At 45.6% G+C, this 24,385-nt stretch overlaps 1 protein-coding gene across 3 annotated transcripts in view; it reads left to right on the forward strand.

The window, feature by feature from the left end:
* MERTK (MER proto-oncogene, tyrosine kinase) overlaps positions 1–24,385 on the forward strand; it is a 148,558-nt gene that overhangs the window by 26,279 nt on the left and 97,894 nt on the right. For all 3 annotated transcript variants that reach the window (XM_040496731.1, XM_040496733.1, XM_040496730.1), the window contains exon 2: positions 23,114–23,519. In XM_040496731.1, the coding sequence (XP_040352665.1) occupies positions 23,114–23,519 (406 nt within the window). The remainder of the gene's footprint in view (positions 1–23,113; positions 23,520–24,385) is intronic.

Below are 24,385 nucleotides of genomic sequence, written 5' to 3' on the forward strand. Positions count from 1 at the left end.
TAGCATTTTTGCATTGGCGGTTCCCTCTAGCTGGACTCTAACCCAAGATCTCTCTATGCCAGCTCCTTCTTATAGTTTGGGTTTCAGCTCAGATGTCCCCTTTGAAGAGGCCTTCCCTCACTCCCACCCCAGCCAGAGCTGCGCGCGCGCCATTGGGTTTAATTTCCTGATAACACTTTTCACGACGTGATGGTGAGATGGTGCCCTGCTCCACCCATTTCAGATGCTCTGTGAGTGTGTGTGAATGGTATCGGAGAAGAAGGATCCTGTGGGTCTCACCATGTGCTCCTCCCCCTCTGTCTTTCTGCTGGCTCACCCAGAAACAGAATTGCTGCAGCTCTCATGCCCTTGTGCTTGGGGCTTGGTTGACAAAAAACAGCCTTATATTTTGCTGTGATGTCAAAGAATGATTTCATTACAAGGACACTTAAGACATTGAAAGAAGATAGATTTTTGGACTATATTAACCCAATATAGCACTATTAACATTTTATATTCTCTTTACTGTTCCAGCTAGAGGGGGAAAAAAGTCCAAATCTGATTTTTCAGTTTAAAAACACAGTGTTAGCAGCTCCTTGCTGGGGGCAGCTTGCCTGATCTCTAGTTAGCTGTGATCCTGAGTGCCTTGACTTTGGCCGGTTGTCACTGGTTTAATCTTAACCCAAGCATCTGGATTGGTATGCATCCTAGCGGGAGGTTAATGAGTAAAAAAACTGAAAAAAGCTGGTTCACCACCTGAGCTTCTTTGGACTGGGATGAAAATGTTAACGGGGTGCTGGGTGGGCAGTGAGCTGGGCTTTAAATGTCCCATCTACCTGGCCTCTGTGGAGCCCTGGGGGCCGTGGGTAACTGTCAGGACCTCAGTTTCCACTCTGATACTCACAGAACTGGCGGAAGGATGAAATGAGCTAAGGGGACACAGGAAATGCTCCAAAAATGTTCCCGATCACTGCTGATGGTTCCCTTCCGTTCTTTTGAACTCAGATTTTGTAGAACTGTTTTTCCTAGACAAAAGGCATTGGGGGAAAGGTTCTTGTTTTCTAGCTGAAATGAAGCCTAAATTACAGCCCGAAATATGAGAACGGAGCCGTGGATCACCCTCCACCGTTCAGAGCACTTTCGTGAAGGGGCTGTCCGTATCAACCTAGAGCCCTATAACAGCCAGCTCCCTGCTACCGCTCTTTAGGGCTTTGTCCCCAGTAGTCCTGCCAGCAGAACCCAGGCTTGTCACTTGTCACCTGAGGCAGGGCCTGCCTGCTGCCACCCCCTCCCCTTACCTTCACTTGTGGAGTTCAGACTTAACAAAGTACAGGAATAGCTTCCTGTCCTGTGCCTCTCAGGAAGGTATAAAAATGAAGTCCAATTCCAGCTCAACTTTTCCCACAAAACTCTACTCCCAAGTGGGTATGGTTTGTTTTCATTTTTGCATTTGTTTTAGTTTTGTTGTTTTTGAATCTAAACATCCAGGTAATCCCTTTCCTTTCTATCCTGGAAAACTAGGTCTCCCAATTGATACAACATGGATGCAACATGAGGCTCAGTTTCTTAGAGTAAACTGTGTGCGCGTCTGAGCCTGTGTGTGTGCAGGTGGTCCTCAAGCAAATGGAACAGGCAGGGAGCCCCAGATGCACTCCTGCTCCCAGATGCTTCCTGTTTGGTGGTGGCAGGTGTGAGCCATCCCCCAGGCACCCTGAGGGAAGCCCTGACTCTTCTCTGCCTCCTACACTCTGGGCATTTGCTAACCCCTGATGGGGAAGTAACCTGTTCTGTCTCTTCTACACCCCTTCCCTGTTCTAGTCCCTCTGCCTCCAGCTCAAGGCTGGACGTGCAGCCTGGCAGGGGGTGAGAATTCCATCAGGGTCTGTGGGCCCCTCTTGGACAGCAAAAGTATTGCAAGTACCTGGCCACCCTGGCACTTCCTCCCTGGGAGGCCTTTGCCTGACTTGCAGCTGTTGAACTGTATACAAGATTCTTTTTTTATTTTTTTAATTTGATATCTTTTTTTTTTAATATTTATTGATTTGAGAGAGAGAGAGAGAGAGAGACAGAGCACGAGTGGGGGAGGGGCAGAGAGAAAGGGAGACACAGAATCCGAAGCAGGCTCCAGGCTCTGAGCTGTCAGCACAGAGCCCGACACGGGGCTCGAACTCACGAACTATGAGATCATGACCTGAGCCGAAGTCAGATGCTTAACTGACGGAGCCACCCAGGCACCCCAAACTGTGTAGAAGATTTTTAACTGCAGCAAGGTCCAGGCTTTCCCCAGTTTTGTGAGACCTCTTGACTCGGCCGCAGCAGCACTTGGAATAGCTGGGCATCCCTCTCTTCTTGGCAACACTGCTGTTTACATTTTCTGGTCCTCTGAAGTCTGCAGGATCCAGCAGGCATGACCTGTGACCTGCCGGGGAAGCCCTAGGCTGCCACGTCCGGGTCACCTCCTCAGTTTCTGGTGTGTGGTTTTTTTTTTTGTTTTGTTTTTTTAATGTTTATTTATTTTTGAGAGAGAGCACTCACAAGCAGGGGAGGATAGAGAGAGAGGGAGACACAGAATCCAAAGCAGGCTCCGAGCAGTCAGCACAGAGCCTGATGCGGAGCTCGAACTCATGAACCTTGAGATCCTGACCTGAGCCAAAGTTGGACGTTTAACCAACTGAGCCACCCAAGCACCTCCCCCCGCCTTTTTTTTTAAATTTAATTTTACTTATTTTGAGAAAGATACAGAGAGCAAGCGGGAAGGGATGAGAGAGAAGGAGACAGAATCCCAAGCAGGCTTCATGCTGTCAGGGCAGAGCCCGATGAGGAGCTCGAACTCATGAACCATGAGATCATGACCTGAACTGCAATCAAGAGTCATATATGCTCAACCGACTGAGCCATCCAGGCGCCAGTCAGTTCCTGGTGTTTTAAGGTGATAAATGAAGAAAGGGTAGCGTTTTAAAAATGTTTATTTCCTTTTGAGGGGTGGGGGAGGGGGACAGAGGATCCAAAGCAGGTTCTGTGCTGACAGCAGAGAGCCAGAGGGGCTGGAACTCACCAAACATGAGATCATGACCTGAGCTGAAGTCAGACCCTTAACCGACTGAACCACCCAGGCATCCCAGGGTGATTCTGTCTTATACATTTCATAGAGAAACCTATACTTAATTCTTTCACTTAATGGCAAAATGGATTTTCCGTGAGTCTTGGGGGTGATGGGGGAGGAGCAGAAGGGGAAGAAGAAAAAGAGAGGAGGCAGATGGTGACTTTAGGTTTGAATCAAGATCATATAGGAGAAGTTTTACGCCCCAGACTTAGAATGTTTGAGAGACTTCTGCTTGGAGAAAACCCATTTCATTACATATCTCAATGTATGTATAGGTTTTTGTGGCAGGAAATTTTGTGCTCCTATATGTCCCCTTGTACCCATTCGCTAGTGGTGTCTTCTGGGTACTTCTCAGTCGGTTCCTTCAAAGGTGCTGTCTGGCGTCTGCAGAGTAAGCCAAGGCCCCAGCCAGAGCTGACCATTGCAGCATTCGTGCACTGCCCTGGCTCACTTGGGGTCTCAGGTCGTTTGACGATCAGGCAAAAGCTCTCAGACAGATCTCTTTTTGTGTAATCTGCTGTTTTGGGAGGGGTGGGGGAGCTCCAGTTACCTCAGCCTTTAGGGACAACAAACAGCTTAGAATGTGCCTTAGCTGTGGTCTTGCCTCTCATTAGACACACAAAGGAAAGCCTTGTTTATCTTGGAGAAGCGATTGTTTTGCTATTTTAAGCTTCAGGGCGTATTAAAGCTATTAAGAGTAGACTGGCCTCATTATGGTTTTTGAAAATGACCTTTTTTTTTTTTTTTTTACAAGTCAGAACAAGCTGTCTTGGTGGAGAATATTAGAACATGGACTCAAACTTGCTGAAAGTTGTTTTCTGTCCTGGCACTCACTACTTGGTGAATGCACAGTGAGGTGATAAATATTCATGGGCTCCCTAGTGCTGCCTGTTTCTGCCGGACTGGTGTTCCACTGCATTACATGGCAGGCTGCCTCCACACAGGAAGTGAAACCCGCTTTTAAGCCTTTTTTACCATTCTGGCTCATGATTTGAGGATTTGTTGATGGAAACAATGTTCTTTGAAAGTTTTGTAGCAAAGCAAAAAGGAAGTTCATTGGATTTAGTATTACATCTAAAGCATGAGTTAAAAAACATAACCACTTTGGGAGTCCAGAGGTGTAAATTCTCATCTCGGTTTTGATATTAACTTGTAGGGACACCTTTCTGAAACTTCAGATCCCCACTGATCGAATGGAAGGGCAGATAAGGGATTCTGGGGCCCTTTCTGGGCAGAAAACAGATTCCATCTGAAGGGCAGAGGTGAGGTGGGACCCTTGCTCACTGTGGTTCTAGATACAGTGCCTTAGCATGAGTGTCAGCCTCTCAACCCGGTACCAGACTCTGGTTGTGAGTGTCCTCAGGCCCCAGCCCAGAAACGGGGCCAGAGGCAATACAGAGTATTTCTTAAAAATGAGTCATGGCGGTGGGTTCTTTTCTGTGGGCAGATGCCATTCCCTGTGGCCTGAGATGTCTGTGCTCCTGTGAAATTCCCCCTCCAGCCCTGTCTGGGTTAATAGAATAGTTTAGAAACATGGATGTATATTTCTGAGAATACTGGACCTGTCCAAACAGATTATGGCTTCTTCCTGTCACATCTGCATGCAGTGTGGACTCTTGGGTTCTGGAAGGCATGGGGATAATTAGGTAGTCTTTCTGGGCTGGGCAGAGTAGAGCATGTCTCCGCAGGGCGCACAGCAGAATCCCTAGGGTCCAGGGGGAGTTCTGTATCATTTAAAAAAATTCTGTTCATTTAATATCATGATGTCATTTTATATCTGGAAATTAAATAAGTATTTTATGGTATGAATTGTAGGATGTAAAGCTCCCAAGCATTTTGGCTGGGAGGATAAGGAGAAAGTCAACTAGGAAGCTTTTTCAAAATACAGAAGCCCAGGCCCCACCTAGGACCTATGGACTCAATCTTTAGGGTGCAAAACTACTCAGTAGAAGGCTGAGCCATTCTGTACACATCTCTTGTTCCACTCCACCAATGCGGTGCATCTGATCCTCAAGGAGGAGTGGGGAGCCTCACGCCTCCCCCCCGCCCCTGGAATCCCCCATTGCTCCCCACTCCAGTCTCCTCCCCTCGCCTCACCTCCCCCAGAGGAGACCACTCCCCCACACCGGGTGATTTAATTCCCATGCACCTCTTTACCCTTTGACCACACATAATTGAATTGGTAACACTTTACTGTGTTGTTTGACACCATGTCAGGTAGGGTCTACCTCTGGTTGCATGTAACAGAGAACTTCTCTTCAGTGGCTCAACCAAAAGGAAAGTGTTTCTCTCTTGCCATGAGCAGTCTGAGGATGGCCAGGCTGGGGTTGGGACGGAGGCTCCACGATGTGGTCAGGAACCTGGCTCTTCTTGGCTCTTTATTCTGCCTTCTTTAGTGGCTGGTTTTCGTGCTCATGGTCTCCACGTGGATGGTGCCTCCCTGGGCCTTCCATTTGCATTCCAGGAAGAAAGAATCGGGGAGGACAAAAATGCAACCAGTTTCATAGCAGCCGAGTCTGCCCTTTTCAGGCCATAAGAAGATGATGGCTTTATGCGAAGCCCCAAGCTGTGGACTCCAGCTTGGCTTTCCCTGGCTGGGCCAAGCTGTAAGGAATAGCAACATATTTATTACGTGTGTGCTTTCTTTCAGCTTGCTTTCTCACTTTGTGTTAAGTTTGCTAGTCTCCTCTGGGTTGAACAGTGCTGCCCCAGTTTATTTACCTTCATAGGCAACTATGCGGATAACGGTAGTTTATTTATCCGGTCTCCTTTTTTTGGGCACTGAAGAGTTTTTGTTGTTGTTGTTTTTGTGTTGCCTGTTTTAAATCTTGTGTTTATAGAGGTTTAATTCGCGATAGTAAAGTGTCCAGTTTGATGAGTTTTAGCAAACATGTATCAAAACCACTACCCCAGTTAAGTTAGCCAGGAACTTGGGTGCCTGTCTCACTGTGGACATGCGTGAGTCTCTGGGGTGGAAATGTTGAGTTGTAGGATAGATACATTTCAGCCTCAAAGTATACTGCCAAATGATTAGAGTGGAGAAAAGCCTTCTTTCTGCACGTCTTACAGGTATGTTATTGCCGTGGAAGATCTCGGTTGAGGCGTTTCTCCAATATCTTGAGAATACTCTAGATAGGTCAGGTAATGCTGCTCAGGGCTGGTAGTAGGTTGCAAAGCAGGCTGAGACCATCTTGGCATCACCCACTGGCCCTCCAGGCTCACCACCCAGCGCCCCATCCCCAGCCTTGCCTCTGGCACACTGGAGCCCTGTTCTGCCCAGCCCTGAGAAACAACCACAAGCAGGGGCTCAGGAGCTGGGCTCTGAATGTGGCCGGTGAGGTGAGGATAGGTGGCACCGGGAGAAGTCCCTTCATTTCTTCCTGTGTGTGAAGATCTGCGTGAGTTGTTTAGCACCTATGAGCCTCAGTCTGCTGCTCTGAACTGGGAACAGCAATACTCCCTGCCCAGGATCAGAGAAGATTGTGTAAGTGGAAAGCCTGGCAGAGAGTGAACGTTAAGGAGATAATAATCAAGTGCTGCAGCCTTTGCCTCTTACCCAATAGAAGATGCTAAACATAGTTGGATTTTTAAAATTGAACTTTTAATTTTGAGATCAGTTTAGATTCTCATGCTACGTCTAAGAAGAATACAGAGAAGCCCCCATGTACCCATTACCTAGTTTCCCCCCAAGAGTAGCATCTTAGAAAACTGTGGAACAAGCTCACAAGCGAGATATTGACGTCGTGTACTCCACCGCCCCAGGATCCCTCGTTGGTGCCCATGTCCCTCTGCCCGCTCACCTCCCTCACCCCTGGCAATCAGTAACCGGTTCTCCATTTCTGTAATTTTGTCATTTCAAAAATGCTATACAAATGGATTCGTGCTGTATTCATTTTCCATTTGCTGCCATGACAAACTACCACCAACTTAGTTACGCAAAACGACAAAATACTGTATCATGTTGCATTTCGGTAAGTCCGAACCGTGACATGGGCCCCCCTGGGGCTAAAATCAGGGGGGCAGCAGGGCTTCCTCCCTTTCTGGAGTCTGTAGGGAGAGTCTGTTCCCTTGCTTTTTCTCACTTCTAGAGGCCGCTCACAGTCCTTGGCTCCTGGCCCTTTGCTCCAGCCTCAGAGCCAGCAAGCGTGGGCTGGATCCTTCTCGCACGGCACCACTGATGTGAACTCTTCTGCCTTCCTTTCTCCTTTTATAGGCCCTGGAGATGGCACATTCTCCACAGCATCTGGTGATGTCACTGTTTTTAATTTTTGCCATCCTGACAGGTATGAAGTGATATCACACTGTGGTCTTAATTTGCATTTCCTTAATGGTTTACGACGGTGAACACTTTTTCATGAGCGATCTGTCATCCATGTATGCTCTTTGGTGAAACAATTTTTCATGTCCTTGCCCATTTTCTAGTTGGGTTATTTGTTTTTTATTGAGTTTTTGAGGGTTAATTATGTAGATACTAGTGCTTTGTCGGATACATGGTTTGCAAATAATTTCTCCTAGTCTGTAGTCGTGTTTTTTTAATGCTTTTAACAGTGTCTTGTGCAGAGTGGACATTTTTAATTTTGATGAAATTCAATTTATCCGTTTTTTCTTGTTAGGAATTACATTCTTGGTGTCAAGTGTGAGACTCTTTGCCTAACCCTAGATCCTGAAATTTTTCTCCTCTGTCTTTTTTCTAAAAATTTTACAGGCTTATGTTTGACATTTAAATCTGTGGCCCGTTTTTAGTTAATTTTTGCATAAAGTATAAGACTTAGGTCAAGTTAAAATTTTTTTGCCTATACATATCCACTTGTTCCAGCATCATTTGTTTAAAATGCTATCTTTCCTCCATTGAATTGCTTTTGACCTTTGCCAAAAACCAGTTGGGTATATTTGTGTGAATCTATTTCTGGTTCTCTTCTGTTCCATTGAGCTGTGTGTCTATATCTCTGCCAGTACTATCCAGTTTGATTATTGTAGCTATGAAATTAGAGAGACTGATTCCTGCCATTTCATTCTTCGTTTTCAAAATTGTTTTAGCTATTCTAGATCCTTTGCCTTTCCACACAAATTTTAGAAATATATTAGTTTTATTTACAAAAAATCTATCTGGGAGTATGTGCTTTTTGTAACTGACATCAAATATGTTGTTTTGACAACAACAAATTCTCCAATTCTTTTTTTTTTTAATGTTTATTTATTTTTTAGACAGAGAGAGACAGAGCATGAATGGGGGAGGGTCAGAGAGAGAGGGAGACACAGAATCCGAAGCAGGCTCCAGGCTCTGAGCTGTCAGCACAGAGCCCGACGTGGGGCTCGAACTCATGGACAGCGAGATCATGACCTGAGCCAAAGTCGGACGCTCAACCGACTGAGCCACCCAGGCGCCCCACAAATTCTCCAATTCTTGACATCAACTGGGTGCCCTACAATTCAATTCAGTTCTGACACTAACTGCCTGGAGTTAGTGTAGACCTTACAGGTTAAGGACTCAATCTCCTAAGACCACCCCCACTGCAGACACCAACTCAAATGAAATATGTGGGCTGCCCACATTTCTGCCCAGCTGACTACAAATTCAGTGGTTCCCATGCCATTCTTTCCCCTTCAGGTTTCATAGTTCACTAGAATGACTCAGGAAAGCACTCTTCTTATGATTACAGCTTTATTATAAATGATACAACTCAGGAAACAACAAATGGAAGAGATACATAGGGCAAGGTCGAGGGGAAGAGGTTCAGAACTTCAATACCTTCTCTGGGTGTACCACCCTCCCAGCATATAGACGTGTTCACTAACTCAGAAGCTCCCTAAACCTTGTTGCTTAGGAATTTTATATGGGGTTTCATTACATGAGCATGACTGTTTAAATCATTGGTCACTAGTGACTAAACTCAATTTCTAGCCCCCGTCTCCTACCCTGAGGTTGAGCATGGGGCAGAATATTCTAACCCTCTAATCCCATGTTCTTCTAATGACCAGCTTCCATCCTGAAGCAATCTAAGGGTCCCACCCTAAGTCACCTCGTTAGCATGAACTCAGATGTGTTCCAGAGGTGCTCATTATGAATAACAAGAGACATTCCTATCATCCAGGAAATTCTAAGCATTTTAGGCTATCTGTGAGGAACTGGGGACAAGGACCAGATATATGTATTTTTATTATACTGCAATCTGTGTATCACTTTGAAGAGAATTTATATCTTTACGATGTTGAGATTTCCAATTTATGAACACAGTATGTCTCTCCATTTATCTAGATCTCTCATTTCTCCTATCAGTGCTTTATACTTTTCAGGATATGCGTTCTGTATGTGCTTTGTTAGATTTATACCTAAGTATTTCGTCATTTGTGAGTGATTGTAAAAGGTATTGTATTTTTCATTTTGATGTCTATGTGTTCTTACTTAGTATATAGAAGTAAAATAACTTTTGTATATTTATCTTGTATCCTGTGACATTGATGAAATTGGCTTAGTCTCAAGGACCTTTTTTGCAGATTCTGTGGGATTTTCTATGTAGACAATCATACCTGCAAATGTGACTGTTTTATTTCTTCCTTTCTGGTCTTTCCTTTCCTATACTTTTTACTTCTTTTTCTTGCTCTACTGCATTAGCTAGAACTTTCAGCACTATGTTGACTAAGAATAAAGAAAGCAGACACCTTGCTTTGTTTCCCCTAAGAGGGGAAGTGAAAGGATAGCTATTGGTTTTTGTAGATGTTCTTTATCAAGTTAAGCAAATTCTCGTCTTCTATTTTCTTAAAAATCATGAATGGGTATTGAATGGCTGCTGGACTTTATTAAATGATTGATATGAGTATGTTGTTTTTCTTCTTTAGCCTGTTAATATGGTGGATGACACAGGTTGATTTTCATATATTGAACGAACTTCCTATCCATGGAATAAATTCCATTTGGTCTTGGTACATAATTCTTTCTATAAATTGTTGAATTCCATTTGCTGATATTTTGTTAAGCAATTTTTGCACCTTTATTCACAAAGAATGTTGATCTGTACATTTTCTGTACTGTATTTGTCTAATTTTGATATCAGGGCAACAGGACTAATATATTGTTAGTTGTCCTCTCCTCTTCTAGTTTCTGGAAGATAGTGTGTGGAATTTGTGCTAATTCTTCTTTAAGCATTTGGTGTAATTTTCCAGTGAAACCGTGTGAGCCTGGAAATTTGTTTTTGGGGGAGTTTTTTAGATTATGAATGTAATGTCCTTAATTAGTTATAGTGCTATTCAAATTATCAGTTTCATGTTGGGTGAGTTATAGTAGTTTGTTTTTGGTGGAATTAGTCCATTTCCTCTATGCTGTCAAATTCATGTGTAGAGCTGTTCATAGTATTTAATTACTTTCCTTTTGATGTCTGTATGGTCAATAGTAATATTCCTTATTTCATTCTTGATATTAGTAATTTGTGTCTTTTTTTTTTCTTTGTAAGTCTTACTAGAGATTTATCAACTTTACTGATCTTTTCAAACAACCAGCTCTTTGTTTCACTAATTTTCTCTATATTTGTTTACTTCCCTTGAGACATCCTCTTTGATCCATAGATTATTTAGAAGTTTCATTTGCAAGTATTTGGAGAATTTCCTATTACCTTTCTGTTATTTGTAATTTTTTCTGTTGTGGTCAGAAAGCACAGAGATTTTAAATCTTTTAAGTTTGGTGAGATTTGCTTTACGGCCCAAGATATGGTTTATCTTGGTTTATATTCCAACATCGTTTGGAAAGAATGTGAATTCTGCTGTTGTTGGGTGGAATGTTCTATAAATGTAGACTAGATTCTTTTCATTGGCAATGTCATCAAGTTCTTTTGTATCCTGGCTTCTTTTCTGCCAGTTATTTGATCAGTTCTTGAGAGATGGTGACGTCTCCAAATACAATTGTTGATTTGTTTATTTCTCCTTTCAATTATATCAGTTTTTGCTTCACATATTTTTCAGCTCTTTAGTTAGGTATATATTTATTTAAGACTGCTATGTCTTCTTGGTAGATTGAGTCTTTTATCATTATATAATGTGCCTTTGTGTCTGTGGTAATTTTCTTTGCTTTGAAATCTACTTTATCTGATATCATGTAGCTATCCTGCTTTCTTTTAATTAATGGTTGAATGATATATCTTCTTATGAGTTCAACTTACCTACGTCACTATATTTGGCATGAATTTCTTATAAACAGCAGATAGCTGGGTAATGTTTTCTAATCTACTCTGTTAATCTTGGTCTTTAAATGTATTTAAATCATTTACATTTAATGTAATTATTGATATATTATGTGTTGAAGTTTTATCAGTCCAAGGGAATTATAGAATCCCTACCTCCTTTTAAATTCCTTTGCTTCCCCATTTAAACCATAATTATCTTGGGGCGCCTGGGTGGCTCAGTCACTTGAGCGTCCAACTTCGGCTCAGGTCATGATCTCACAGTTTGTAGGTTCGAGCCCCACATCGGGCTCTGTGCTGACAGCTCAGAGCCCAGAGCCTGCTTCCGATTCTGTGTCTCCCTCTCTCTCTGCCCCTCCCCCACTCACAGTCTGTCTCTCTCTCCTTCAAAAATAAATAAACATTAAAAAAAAATTTTAAACCATAATTATCTTAAATATCTCTTCTTCATTTGTAGAACTATATCAGATAGTGTTACAATTTTTCTTCAACCATCAAGCATAATTTAGAAAACTCAAGAGGAGGAAGGTCTGTCGCATTGACAAATATTTTTGCTGTGTGTTTTTTTCCTCTCTTCTGATGATTCAAGTGTCCTTCTTTTATTGTTTTCTTTCTGCTTAGAGAATTTCCTTTAGCTATTTTTTTTTTTTTTTAATTTTTAAAAATGTTTTGTTGGGGCGCCTGGGTGGCGCAGTCGGTTGAGCGTCCGACTTCAGCCAGGTCACGATCTCGCGGTCCGGGAGTTCGAGCCCCGCGTCGGGCTCTGGGCTGATGGCTCAGAGCCTAGAGCCTGTTTCCGATTCTGTGTCTCCCTCTCTCTCTGCCCCTCCCCCGTTCATGCTCTGTCTCTCTCTGTCCCAAAAATAAATAAACGTTGAAAAAAAAATTTTTTTTAAATAAAAATAAAAATAAAAATAAAAATGTTTTGTTTATTTTGGAGTGTGAGAGTATGAGCGGGGAGGCGGGGGGAGAGACAGAAAGAGAGGGCAACAGAAGATCTGAAGCAGGCTCTGCACTGACAGCAGCAAGCCCGATGCAGGGCTCCAACTAACAAGCTGAGATCATGACCTGAGCCCATGTCGGACGCTCAACCAAATGAGCCACCCAGGCGTCCCTACTTTAGCTGTTTTTTAAGAGTAGGTCTGCTGTTGACAAATGCTTAGGTTTCCTTCATCTGAGAATATTTTGGTTTCCTTTTCATTTCTGAAGAATTCTGAGTTGACAGTTCTTTTAGTACTTACAGCATTATGCCATTTCCTTCTGTCTTCCATGGTTTTCGATGTGAAATACACTGCCATTTGAGTTGTTTTTTTCCTCTATAGGTCAGGCATCATCACCCTCTCTCATTTCTTTCAAAATGTTTTCTTTGTGTTTACTATTCAGAAGTTTTGATTATGATGTATCTTGGTGTGGATATTTTGGGGGGGCTATCTTATGTTCACTCAGATGTTTGACTTTGTAGGTTTATAGTTTGTGTCAGGTTTAGGTAACTTTCAGCATTATTTCTTCGAGTCCTTTTTCATTCTTACTCTCTTCTTTTTCCTCTCCTTCCAGGACTCTGATAATATAAATGTTAGATTTTTAGTAATAGTCCTACAGATTCCAGAATCTCTGTTTGTTTTTTCTCAGTCTCTTTTCTCTCTGTTCTTCACATTGGATAATTTTCTATTGTTCTGTCTTCCAGTTCACTGATTCTTTCCTCTGCCCCTCTCTTATGCTATTGAGCCCATACACTGGGTTATTGTATTTTTTAGTTGAAAGTTTACATTTTTTTAATATGCATCTTTGATTTCTTTCCTGTGACTTTATGTTTTTTTGCTGAGGCTTTCTATTTTCTCATGTGTTTCATGTTCATACTTGCTCATTGGAGTCTTTTTATTATTCTTTCTTTAAAACCTTTTTCAGAGGTGCCTGGAAGGCTCAGTTGGTTGAGTGTCCTACTCCTGATTTCGGCTCAGGTCATGATCTCATGGCCATGGGATAGAGCCCCATGTAGGGCTCTGATGAACATGGAGTCTGCTTAGTATTCTCCCTCTCCCTCTCTCTCTGCCCCCCCCCCACACCAAAAAGTCTTTTTCAGACAATTCTCTGTCACTTTGGTATTAGTATCTCATTGAGTTTGAGATTGAATTTTTTATTGAAACCTAAAAATTTCCAGTATCATATTATGAGACCCTGGCTCTTGTTTTTATCTTTTATTATTTTGTTATACCTGGTTTCCTCTCAACTGCTCTGGCTGGGAAAGAGGTATGCTGCTTCTTTACTGCCTGGTGAGGGTAGAATTCTGGGTTCTCCATTCAGCCTCCATTGGCATCTGAATGTGAGTAACTGCTGGTCAGAGGTGGGTGGGAGTTCTGGCCGCCCATTAGGTTTCTACTGATATCTTCTGTCTGGGAAGGGATGGAGTGCCTTATTACTTCCCGACTGTTCCCCACCTTACCCCCACTGACAGTAGGGGGAGGGGAGGGACGGCCTCGCTGGGCAGCAGTGAAAGCCCTGACTCTCTACTAGGCCTTCTCTGAAACCACCCCAGGGAGGACCGGGAGGCATGCCTCATTACTGCCAGGTGGGAGTAGAAGTCCAGGCTCCCCACAAGCCAGTGAGGATGAAAGTCCCAGCTTTCTACTTGGCCCTTTCTGATACCACCCAGTGGAATAGTTGTGGCACTGCCTTTCAACCTGATAAGGGTGCAAGTCCTGGCTCCTCATTTGACCCTTGCTGGCATGAGTGGAGATGGAACCATAGTTTTCTCTGGGTGGTTTGCATAGAGGAGAGCAGTTTGTGGTCTAACTGTCTTCTGTCTTGATGGGCTGCCCCTTTCCTGGTCTTTTGACTCTGGAGAACCGGCTTTTGTTTTTGATTTTGTGGTTTTGTTTGTGTGTTTTGTTGGTGGTGGTGGTCTTTGCCTGTGAACATTTCCAACTTGAGACACGTGGAGCCGAAGGAAAACCCAGGGAAATCGTCATCACAGTGTTCTAGCACCCTGAAGTCCTTAGTCGGTCTGCCTTCTCTCCACTTTTCAGGGTTGTTGGTAGTGGCTTTGTTTGTTTAATGTTTGTTTCCATTGTTTTTATGTGTACTTAGTGGGAAGAGTAAGGAAAAGTATATCTGTTTTTGGACAGAATTCTGTGCCCTCTGTCATTTAGGAAAGAGATTGACAAACTATTCTTGTTAGGTGTTTGCTGGTCCAGAAATAGTCACATTTTATTTATTCTTTTTTTTAAGTTTATTTACTTATTTTGAGAGAGAGATAGTGCAAGTGGGGGTGGGTGAGGGAGGGCAGAGAGAGGGGGAGGCAGAGAATCCCAAGCAGGCTCTGCACTGTCAGCACGGAGCCCAATGTGGGGCTCAAACTCACGAAACGGTGAGATCATAACCTGAGCCAAAACCAGGAGTCGGATGCTTAAATGACTGAGCCACCCAGCCGCTCCTAGAAATAGTCACATTTTTAAAGGATATAATTTTTTCTTTGAAATAATGCCTTTTGATTAATAGGCATTCAGGTATTGGTGGGCCGGAGCATAGTGTCGGGAGTGGCATGATGGAGGAATTAAACTTGGAGACTGAGAGTCTCTCCTATATGTTGTGAAAGCCACATCTGGTCCTTGGGGAGAATCAGCCCCAAACCCCCAGGGGGCAACTGCTTCACCACTCTGGCCAGAAAGCGTTCCTTCAGCCTTTCCGTGATACTTGGTGTCCTGCCAAAGGGGGAAGAGAAGGAAAACCCTTAGTTAAGTAAACATATATTCATATTTCACTGCAGGAGGCTGCATGGTCTAAGTCAGCATAACTGGTCCCATATGTTCAGCACTGATGGTCCAGACATGACTAGTTGCACCTTCAAAACAAGACGGATCAGATGTTTCATGTTATGAAAATCTTAACTGCCATTCATTGCATGTCTGTGCATGCCAGGCATTGCACAGAGCTTTACGTGTAGTGTTCTGCTATTATCTCTGACAGAAGGAGGTGTTATGTGTCTTGCTTTCCAGATGAGGAGACTGACTCTCACATGGACAAGTGACTTGCACAGGTCATTTGGCCTCGGCGTGGGGCTAAATCTTGCTTCTTTGACTCCAGGGTTCTTTTTTTTTTTTTTGAGAGAGAGAGAGAGAAAGAAAGACAGAACATGGGAGGGGCGGAGTGGGGGGGACAGAGGATCCAAAGCTGACAGCAGAGAGCCCAATTCAGGGCTTGAACCCATGAACCTGAGCGGAAGTCAGACGCTTAACACACTGAGCCACCCGGGGCCCCCCAGGGGTAAAGGGTTTACATTTTTCTCTTATTAAGTATTGTGGTTCCTCTTTATCAATTGAGAAACCTTCATGTTGACATAAAGTGACACAAAACTAAGTAGCAAGGTTCTGTTTGTTCTTGGTTTGGCCTCAGCCAGCCATGGGGGTGGGGAAGGAGCCCTTAAACTAGATGATAGGGAAGCTGCTGAGGGGCATGATTCAAATAGCAGCCAGAAGGACAGGGGTGAGGCTGGGGCGGTGGGGGTCCAGGTATGGCCCTTTCTCTTAGAGGCGGACACAGGGCGCTGCAGGGGAAGGGACGGGGTGCGGCCTCCAAAAGCCTTTTTGTAAACTGCAAACGCACTCCTGAAGGAGGCCTTTCTCCCAACCACAAGGGGGCTGCTTGATAGCAAAGCCCACAGCAGACAGCCAGGCCAGAATGGAGGCCTTAGCTCTCAGGCAAAGGGCATCCTCCCCTCTGTCTGTTGCTGCCCCCCTGGGCCACGTAGGTTGCAGGTGAGAAGCAAAGAACCCCCAGGAGTTCAGGAATAAGCCCTCACTCTTGCACCCGCCTCTGGGCCTCCTGATTGTGAGGCTGACCTTCAGAGAGCTTGCTTGATGCCTCTGTCTGTTTTGTTGTTTGAGGAAGAGTAGAAAGAGCGGAGTAGTGGGTCCCACCGGCTGGCACTTCAGTCCTGCCCTTATTCCAACGCTCAGGCCAAGGTGCTTCCCTTGTCGCTTTCCAGGCACCCAGGGTTGTAAGGCAGATTGATGGCACCTGACACCCAAGGCAGGGCTGGATAGGCTCGCCCACCTGCACTCTTCCTCCTGCAGGGCTGCTGCCGGCCCAGTCTTCTTCCCGTGGTTTGGAGGGCGTCCAGGGCCTGGGGGCCTGCTCTGCCACCGTTCCACCTGCTGCCCCTGGACCTCAGAAATCCTACTTTAGGGCGGCTCAGGCAGTTAGGCATCCGACTCTTGGCTTAAGCTCAGGTCACCATCTCACAGTTTGTGAGTTTGCGCCCCACGTTGGGTTCTGTGCTGACAGTATGGAGCCTGCTTGGGATTCTCTCTGTCTCTGCCCCTCTCCTGCCTGTGCTCTCTCTCTCTCTCTCGCTCTCGCTCTCTCGCTCTCTCAAAATAAATAAGTAAACTTAAAAAAAAATCCTATTTGCGGCGCTTGGGTGGCTCAGTTGGTTAAGCGTCTGACTCTTGGTTTCAGCTCGGGTCATGATCTCACGGTTCGTGAGTTCAAGCCCCACATCGGGCTCCGCTCTGACAGCATGGAGCCTGCCTGGGATTCTCTCTGTCCCCCCTCTCTCTCTCTCTGCCCCTCCTCTGCTCTGTCTCTCGAAATAAATCAACTTAAAAACATTAAAAGAAAAAAAACCCGACTTCAGGGGTGCCTGGGTGGCTCAGTCGGTTGGGCGTCCGACTTCGGCTCAGGTTGTGATCTCACCGTCTGTAGGTTCAAGCCCTGCATGGGGCTCTGTGCTGACAGCTCGGAGCCTGGAGCCTGCTTCAGATTCTCTGCCCCTCCCCTGCTCAAGCTCTGTCTCTGTCTCTCTCTAAAATAAGTAAACATTAAAAAAAAAAAATTCTACTTCAGGTGGCCAACAGGCCCAGTTCAGATGCAATGCAATGACAACAGCATCAGCCAAAATCTGTAGAATGTGCTGGCAGACCCTATACATCCGATCATGTCCTACCACCGAGGCACTCTTATCCTTGCAGGGCACCAGAGAGGCTAAAGAGCTTTTCTGAGGTCATGTCTCAGGCACCAAGGCACTTTGCTGGGCACCACTGAACAATACTGACCACCAGCCCGCCTGCCATCATGCACACTCAGCAAGCACTGAGCCATTAGTCATGGATTTAAAGGTGGGATGTGCTAGTTGATCGCACAGAAAGTGGCCTCTTTACTAACATCCCCTCAGTGACCAATTCTGAGTCTAACAGACTAAGGTCCCTAAATGGCTGGCTCACTGCGGCTATGTGTGCTTGGTGGAAGAGGGGCTGTTTCAGAGGCATGCCAGTGTCCCCCCTCAGTCCCAGCCCCAGCCCCAGCAGTGTCCCTGCCTGGACCACGTCTCTTCCCAGCTCACCCTTCAGAACTCGGCCCACATCATCACACCCATTTTTTCCGTGAATGTTCACTGCAGAGTAAATCCATGTTTCTCATCCTGCTGGGTTCAAAGGATGTCACCGCCAGCTTTCGAGAAAGCTACAGATTTGTTCAGAAAAACAAGGCAAACCTGCGGGAAACAATGGACAGTATATTGAACCAATTTATTTGTGGGATGAATAAGCATTTGCTAATTGTGTCCCATAAGCCTATCCCTGTGCTTGGCACTGGAGGCCGATGACGGAGGCACAATCCCTGTCTGTGCGAAGCTGACGTTGGAATCTGGGCAAGGGCCGAGTAGTGATTGGGAATGGGCAGGGATGCTCCATCATGCAGCTCCCAGGCTGGGGGCTGGGGGGGGAGATGGCAGCTTCTGGAACAGTGGGACAGCTGCTGTCCGACCTGGGTGTGATGCCGTTTATCCAAGGCTGCTTAGTAGCAGTTACTTATGTAGGGCTCAACTTCCCACTTGAGGAGCTTATCCAGTCTACAGATGGAAACAACCTTGAAAGAAGGAAGAGAGGGGTGGGGAGGGTGAAGTTTCTTGCGTCTTCCACCCAAATTATAGCCAGAGGCAGCCCACTTTTCCATGTATGCTATGTAGAGAGTACAAAATTCTCATTCAGTCTCTGTGGACTGTTTTTGGTTTTGTTTTTAATGTTTATTTATTTTTGAGAGAGAGAGCATGAGCGGGCGAGGGGCAGAGAGATAGGGAAACACAGACTCTGAAGCAGGCTCCAGATTCTGAGCTGTCAGCACAGAGCCCGACGCAGGGCTCGAACTTGTGAACCGCGAGATCATGTCCTGAGCAGAAGTCAGACGCTCAACCGACTGAGCCACCCAGGCGCCCCCAGTCTCTGTGGGCTTTTAATACATCTCTCACCTTGACTAAACATTGTCTCAAATGTTTATCCATCTAACACCAAGGCCACCACGCTCCCTTTTGCCATCATAAAGATGAGTTAATGGGAGCATGTTAGTGAGAACTAAAAGGTTTGTTGTATAAGCAGGCCTTGTTGGTCTGATCTCCTCCTCCTGCCATAACTCTCCCAAAATAATCGTAAAGCGTTCCACTTCTGGAGGCACCTGGGTGGCTCAGTCCATTCAGTGTCCAACTTTTGATTTTGGTTCAGGTCATGATCTCACAATTAGGGAGACTGAGCCCAGCGTCTAAATAAATAAATTAATTCATTTTAAAAAATCATTAATTTTTTTTTTAAGTTATGAAAAAAATATAATTTCTGATCGGTCATTTCCCTGACCACTGGGTCCAAAACCTCGGGTTGGTTTTTATTTTGCCCTTTTCCACATTATCCGAAATCGCTCAGGGCTCCCTGTATTCACTGCAGAGCTCTAAAACAGCATTTACACAGACTGCTCGATGAACGGCACCCCCTCCGGCCCCCAGCAAAGTTGTGCAGCGGAAGCCTCACCAGCACCATCATCCACGAGGAGTTGGGCAGCTCCCTGTATCAACCCTTGCAGATCGGCCCCTCTCAAGTATTGGGCTGTGTGCGGCAGGTGTTTACTGATTCAGAGTAACCTGGGAAAATAATAAAAAAGAGTAATAGCTAACAGTTACTGGAGAGCTGCCGATGAGCCAGACATAGTGATACCTCCTTTGTTGCTGGCAGCAATACCCTGTGGGGCACCAGGGTTACCATCCCCCTTCTCCGTGTGAGACAACTGAACCGGAAGCAGCCTCCCGGCCTACCAACAACAACCGGTATAATGACCACTCCTGAGAACTCTCCTGTGTTCTGACGTTATATCCTTCCTAAATACTTGGTGTTAGACCGACCTTTCGGTTGTGGGATGATGGCCATAGTGGGAACACTGTTGGGGTCAACCTTTCTTCTCTCTCCAGCACCCTTCCTGCTCCCAGCCACTCTGGTAGTGAGGTCTGTGCCATCTTCCTGGCGGGTTCCCTTCTTCCTGGCCTCCTCCTTCCTGCTCCTCGGGCTCCCACTCAGCCAGATGTCAGTGCCGGAGTCGGGTACGGCTCTGATCTCCCTCCGCTGCTCAGAAACTTTCCAGGAATCACTGCTGCCTCAGCCGGGATCCAGGAGTCTCCACCGTCAGCTCTATCCACTTGCTCTGGCTCTTTGATGTTAGCACAGGAGCACCACCCTGCAGCTACAGTCATGTTCCCAAACTATTAGGGCCTCTTCTTTCTCTGCAATTTCCCACCGCTCCAGCCCCTAGAAACCCTGTCCCCCCTCCCACATCCCTTCTCTAATTCATGCCTTTACTTTTATTCATTCAACACGCCTTCTATGACCTGGCTAGAGTGTGGGTGCTAGCCCTCTTGGGGCTCCCAGTCCAGCAGGAGAGAAAGAACCGAATGAGGAATCCCAGGAGACGTTATGAGGGGGAGAGCCCCAGCACCCCAAGTAGGAGGGCTAAGTAGTCGGGGGTGGGGAGGGACCGGGGAAAGCCCCGCTGACGTTTGTCAGGACAGCCCTGTTGCCCCACTTCCCCATATCCCTTCTTCCTTTTAACTCCTGGGACCCTCTGCTGCTCCCCGTCTGGGGCGAGTGCCTCTCTGTATCCCATTACACTATCACAACAAATCTTAGACCCGGTAGGTGCGAGGTAAATGCTTACTGGCAGTTGAATCATTCTGCCAACTCCTGGCAATTCAGCTCGTGGAGCTTAGCTATCTTTTAAACCAGCCATAGTGATTATAGGGTGGGTTTGCCCCTCCGACCTCTGAGTGGGTGGCCCTGTCTCTAGTTTGCTCACTTAGCAGCTTGGCTCCGAGAAAACTGAAGGCTAGACCCCGGCTGTAACCAGAGGTTATCTTGCAGGCTTGGGATTAAAAACAGGTTCCCATTTTATGTTCTCTGGGCTTCTGTAAACATGTGAATTTTCCACTACCAACTTGGGTTACCCTTATAATTTGACATTTTAAGTGTCTTTAAGTAAATTAAACAAACCAAGGAATTATTTGCTTCTCCCACTCCACTTTTTTTTTTTTTTTTGCCTTTAAAGAAAAACATGGTTATTTGGACAAACCCCCTGCCTTCCCAGTCTCATGGATGTCCGTGAATAAGGACTCTCGATAAACTTGCTGATCTGAGAGGCAAAGGTGAATTATAAGTGCTTCAACGCCTCAAGAAAAAGAGTTCTTGCACAGGATCTGCAGGCATAAGATAAATAGCCAGAGCATTCATAACTGCAGAAAGTATCCCCAAATTCAGAGGAAGATGATGGAGCTGGACGGCGCCCAGGCAGAGCTTTGCAGTTTCCCGCTAAGAGCACAGGCCCACACTTGTGCCTAAGATTTGCCTGGCGTGGCGGCGACAGGAGAGGCAGGGGCCTCTCTCTGCAGAGTCACCCTGACCTCCACTCCCTGGAATAAATGAATGCTTCTATCACAGCACACTCATCTGTCTGGATGGCCGGGCTCAAGGCCAGCCTGCGGCTGACCCACATAGCCTCCCCCAAAGCATGTGGAGGGCCCCTGCTCTCCCACAGCCACTGAGACCTCAGGCTGAGGACAAGCAGTGAGCTTTCCCTGACTTCTTTCTCCCTCTCTCTCTCTCTCTCTTAAAGTTTTTTTCTTTATTTTGAGAGAGAGAGAGTGGGGAGGTGCAGAGCGAGAGGGAGAGAGAGCATCCCAAGCAGGCTCTGTGCTGTCACCTCAAAGCCCGACTTCAGGCTAGATCACGAACCTTGAGAGCATGACCTGATCCGAAATCAACAGTTGGACGTTTGACCAACTGAGCCACCCAGGCACCCCTTCCCTGGCTTCTGATAGTGAAATCTCTTTTTCTCCAACCTGGCATTCACCCTGGAGGCAGTTCCCAAATGCAGCAACCACGAGAGCCAACCTGGCATGAAAGAATCACATAGAGAAGACTCCCTAACAGAAGCCGTGACCTTCAGTTGACGGAGATGTGCAGTCCAGAGCGACTTGGCAGGCAGGAAGCCAGAGGAACAAATTCTCAGATCCTTCCTTCTGCTCCCAGATTTCCTGATTGTATCTCCATTGGCCAAATAAGCTTAGTTGACTATTTATGCTAAAAATTGTTTGTTGTTTATCTGAAATTCAATTTCAACTGGGTTTCCTGCATTCTTACTTGCTAAGTCTGTCACAACCGTAAGCAGAAACCACCCTACTCTCCCTGCACATACACACCCAGGAGCCCAGGAGGGTGCAACATCCTGAGTGTGGCAGAGGCACAGCTCTGGAGTGGGGATGGGCACCTCTGGGTACCCCCAGACACTTTCCCACACAATGTCTCTCCCATTCTCTGCCTATCTCAACTGTGGCCAACGTGTTTGAATACGTAACAACCAGCATAGGATGTATGCTCCAAAAGTGCTATTAAAAAAGCCAGAAGTACAACTATTGTGGGCCAATATTTTTAGAAATACTTGTGGGCCAGATGAAATCAACATTGCCAGGTTCATTCCAGCAGGCAAGCATTTTAATGGAAGCTCCAAGTCATTCTGTTGTTGATGACATAAGTGACATTGATTTTTTATCCCCCCCATACCTAGAGATGGGTCATGTTGAGGCACCAGAATTGTAAACTCATATCTTTGTGACCGGTAGCAGCCTTTACAAGACCATTGGTCAAATTTGTGGCATAGTCTGTGATTGAGAACACAGTGAGAAAAGTGATCTCAGTTGCCATCACCTTCCTGCCATGCTGTTGAGTTGGATATGAAGGACTTTGAATGAGTCACAATTTTCACAAATGGAGGAAGGTGGTCAAAGGGTACGAATTTCCAGTTATAAAATGAATAAGTCCTCGCAATGTCATGTACGGTAAGGAGACTACAGTTAATAATACTGTGTTGTACATTTAAAAGCTGCTAAGAGAGTAGATCTTTAAAGTTCTCAATACAAGAGGGGCGCCTGGGTGGCTCACTTGGTTAAGCATCTGACTCTTGATTTCAGCTCAGGTCATGATCTCACGGTCATGAGATAAAGCCCCACATTGGGCTCCATGCTGGGCATGGAGCCTGCTTGGGATTCTCTCTCTCTCTCTCTCTCTCTCTCTCTCTTTGCCATCGCCCCACTCACTCGCAGGTGCACACTCTCTCCCTCTCTTTCAAGAAAACAAATAAAAATTAAAAAAAATAATAAAAAGTAAAGTTCTCATCACAAGAAATAAATTTTGTAACTGGTAGTCAACTAAGTTAATTAGATTGTAGTGGTGATCATTTTGCCACATATACAAATATCAAATCATGTTGTACACCTGAAACTTAATATAAGTCAATTGCATCTCAGTAAAAAAGAAAAGAAAAGAAAAAAATGGGTGGGAGGAGTTCTATTTCTTAAACATTCTTTAGGAGGTATGTGAACAAATGAATGAATTTGTGAATGAGAATATATGTCCAGACGTGTGTGTTAAATACATTTTGCTCATGTTTTCTGAGGACCCTGAGGATACCCCCTGTCTGTCATCAGAGGCTTAGAGATTGGGAACCTACTTGGAAAATTCCTTTATTTAAAAGGCTAAAAATCAGGTGTTCTGTTTTGCAGCTTTTGCAGAGGTGAAGGAAGAAACCAAGCCTGACCTGCCATACCCAGGAAGCCTGCAAACTGACCACATGCCATCTTCCCTTCCTCACACCCGTGGGTACCAGCCTGCCTTGATGTTTTCACCAACCCAGCCCGGACGACGGCATACGGGCAATGCAGTCCATCCTGGAGTGACCTCTGCTGGGTCAAAGCTCCCGCCTCTTGCATTTAATCATACGATTGGCCACATAATACTTTCTGAACATAAAGATGTCAAATTTAATTGCTCGATCAATATACCTAATATGTACCAGGACATCGCAGTTATTTCTTGGTGGAAAGATGGGAAGGAGTTGCTGGGGGCACATCATGCAATTACTCAGTTTTATCCAGATGACGAAGTTACAGCAATAATCGCTTCCTTCAGGTACGTGTTCTTTCTTCCTTTCTTTCGTTAAATGTTGTTATCAAAAGCAAAAACCTCATAAGTTAAAAAACTTTTTTTTAGTTTCTGTGTTAGCAACTCACCGATCCACTTACAGTGTAGATTAATAGCTGACGGTCTGTATTGTTGATTTCTTTTACATTGATCTTGGCCTCACTGGAACTGCTGGTTATCAGAGGCTCTGGGTTCTGGGGAACCACTTCCCACCTGACCTGCAAGTCGCGTCACGCTCTGCTTGACTCAAGAGCTCTCCCAGTGAGTGGGAACGACGTTTCTTACCCAGTATGTGGAGGCGGCTAAATCGCACCGTGGGGGTGGAGGTTTTAAAACAAACAGGCTTCCCACCCCTTTCCTTTGCCTTATCCTCCCTTTCCCCCCTCCCCTACACCCCCTGCTCCTGCAGATCATGGTACTGTGGTAGTCCTCGTGTCACCGTGTCACCGTCTCATGGTTCCACTTTGTTTTGACAGGGGCCAGCCGAATGCATTGGGGGTGGGCGTGGGGGGGTGACAGAGCCAAGTCAGCAGGTATCTGGAATAACCCATTGTCCCTAGGACTGAGTCATCGTATTTCAGAGTACCCCTGACAGTGAGACAGCTGCTTCTCTTCTCCCCATCCCTTTTTTTATTCTCTACTCGCTCCTCTTCAGCCAGGAGGGGGTTGAGTGTTTTGTTTTGTTTGGTCTTGTTTATTTGTCCTTGCATGTGCAGTTCTAGAATTCGGTGGACCTGTGGTCATTAAAAGCTCAAAATGAGGTCAGGGCCGTGCAGGGTTGGCGCCAGTGCCTTTTCCCTAGGATTCCTGCACTCCGAGCGAGGGGAGCCCTCTTTGATCTGGTGTGTTTTCAC

The sequence above is a fragment of the Herpailurus yagouaroundi genome, unplaced genomic scaffold (genome assembly GCF_014898765.1).
Source record: "Herpailurus yagouaroundi ecotype Mexico unplaced genomic scaffold, PumYag 188, whole genome shotgun sequence".
NCBI classification, from domain to species: domain Eukaryota; kingdom Metazoa; phylum Chordata; class Mammalia; order Carnivora; family Felidae; genus Herpailurus; species Herpailurus yagouaroundi.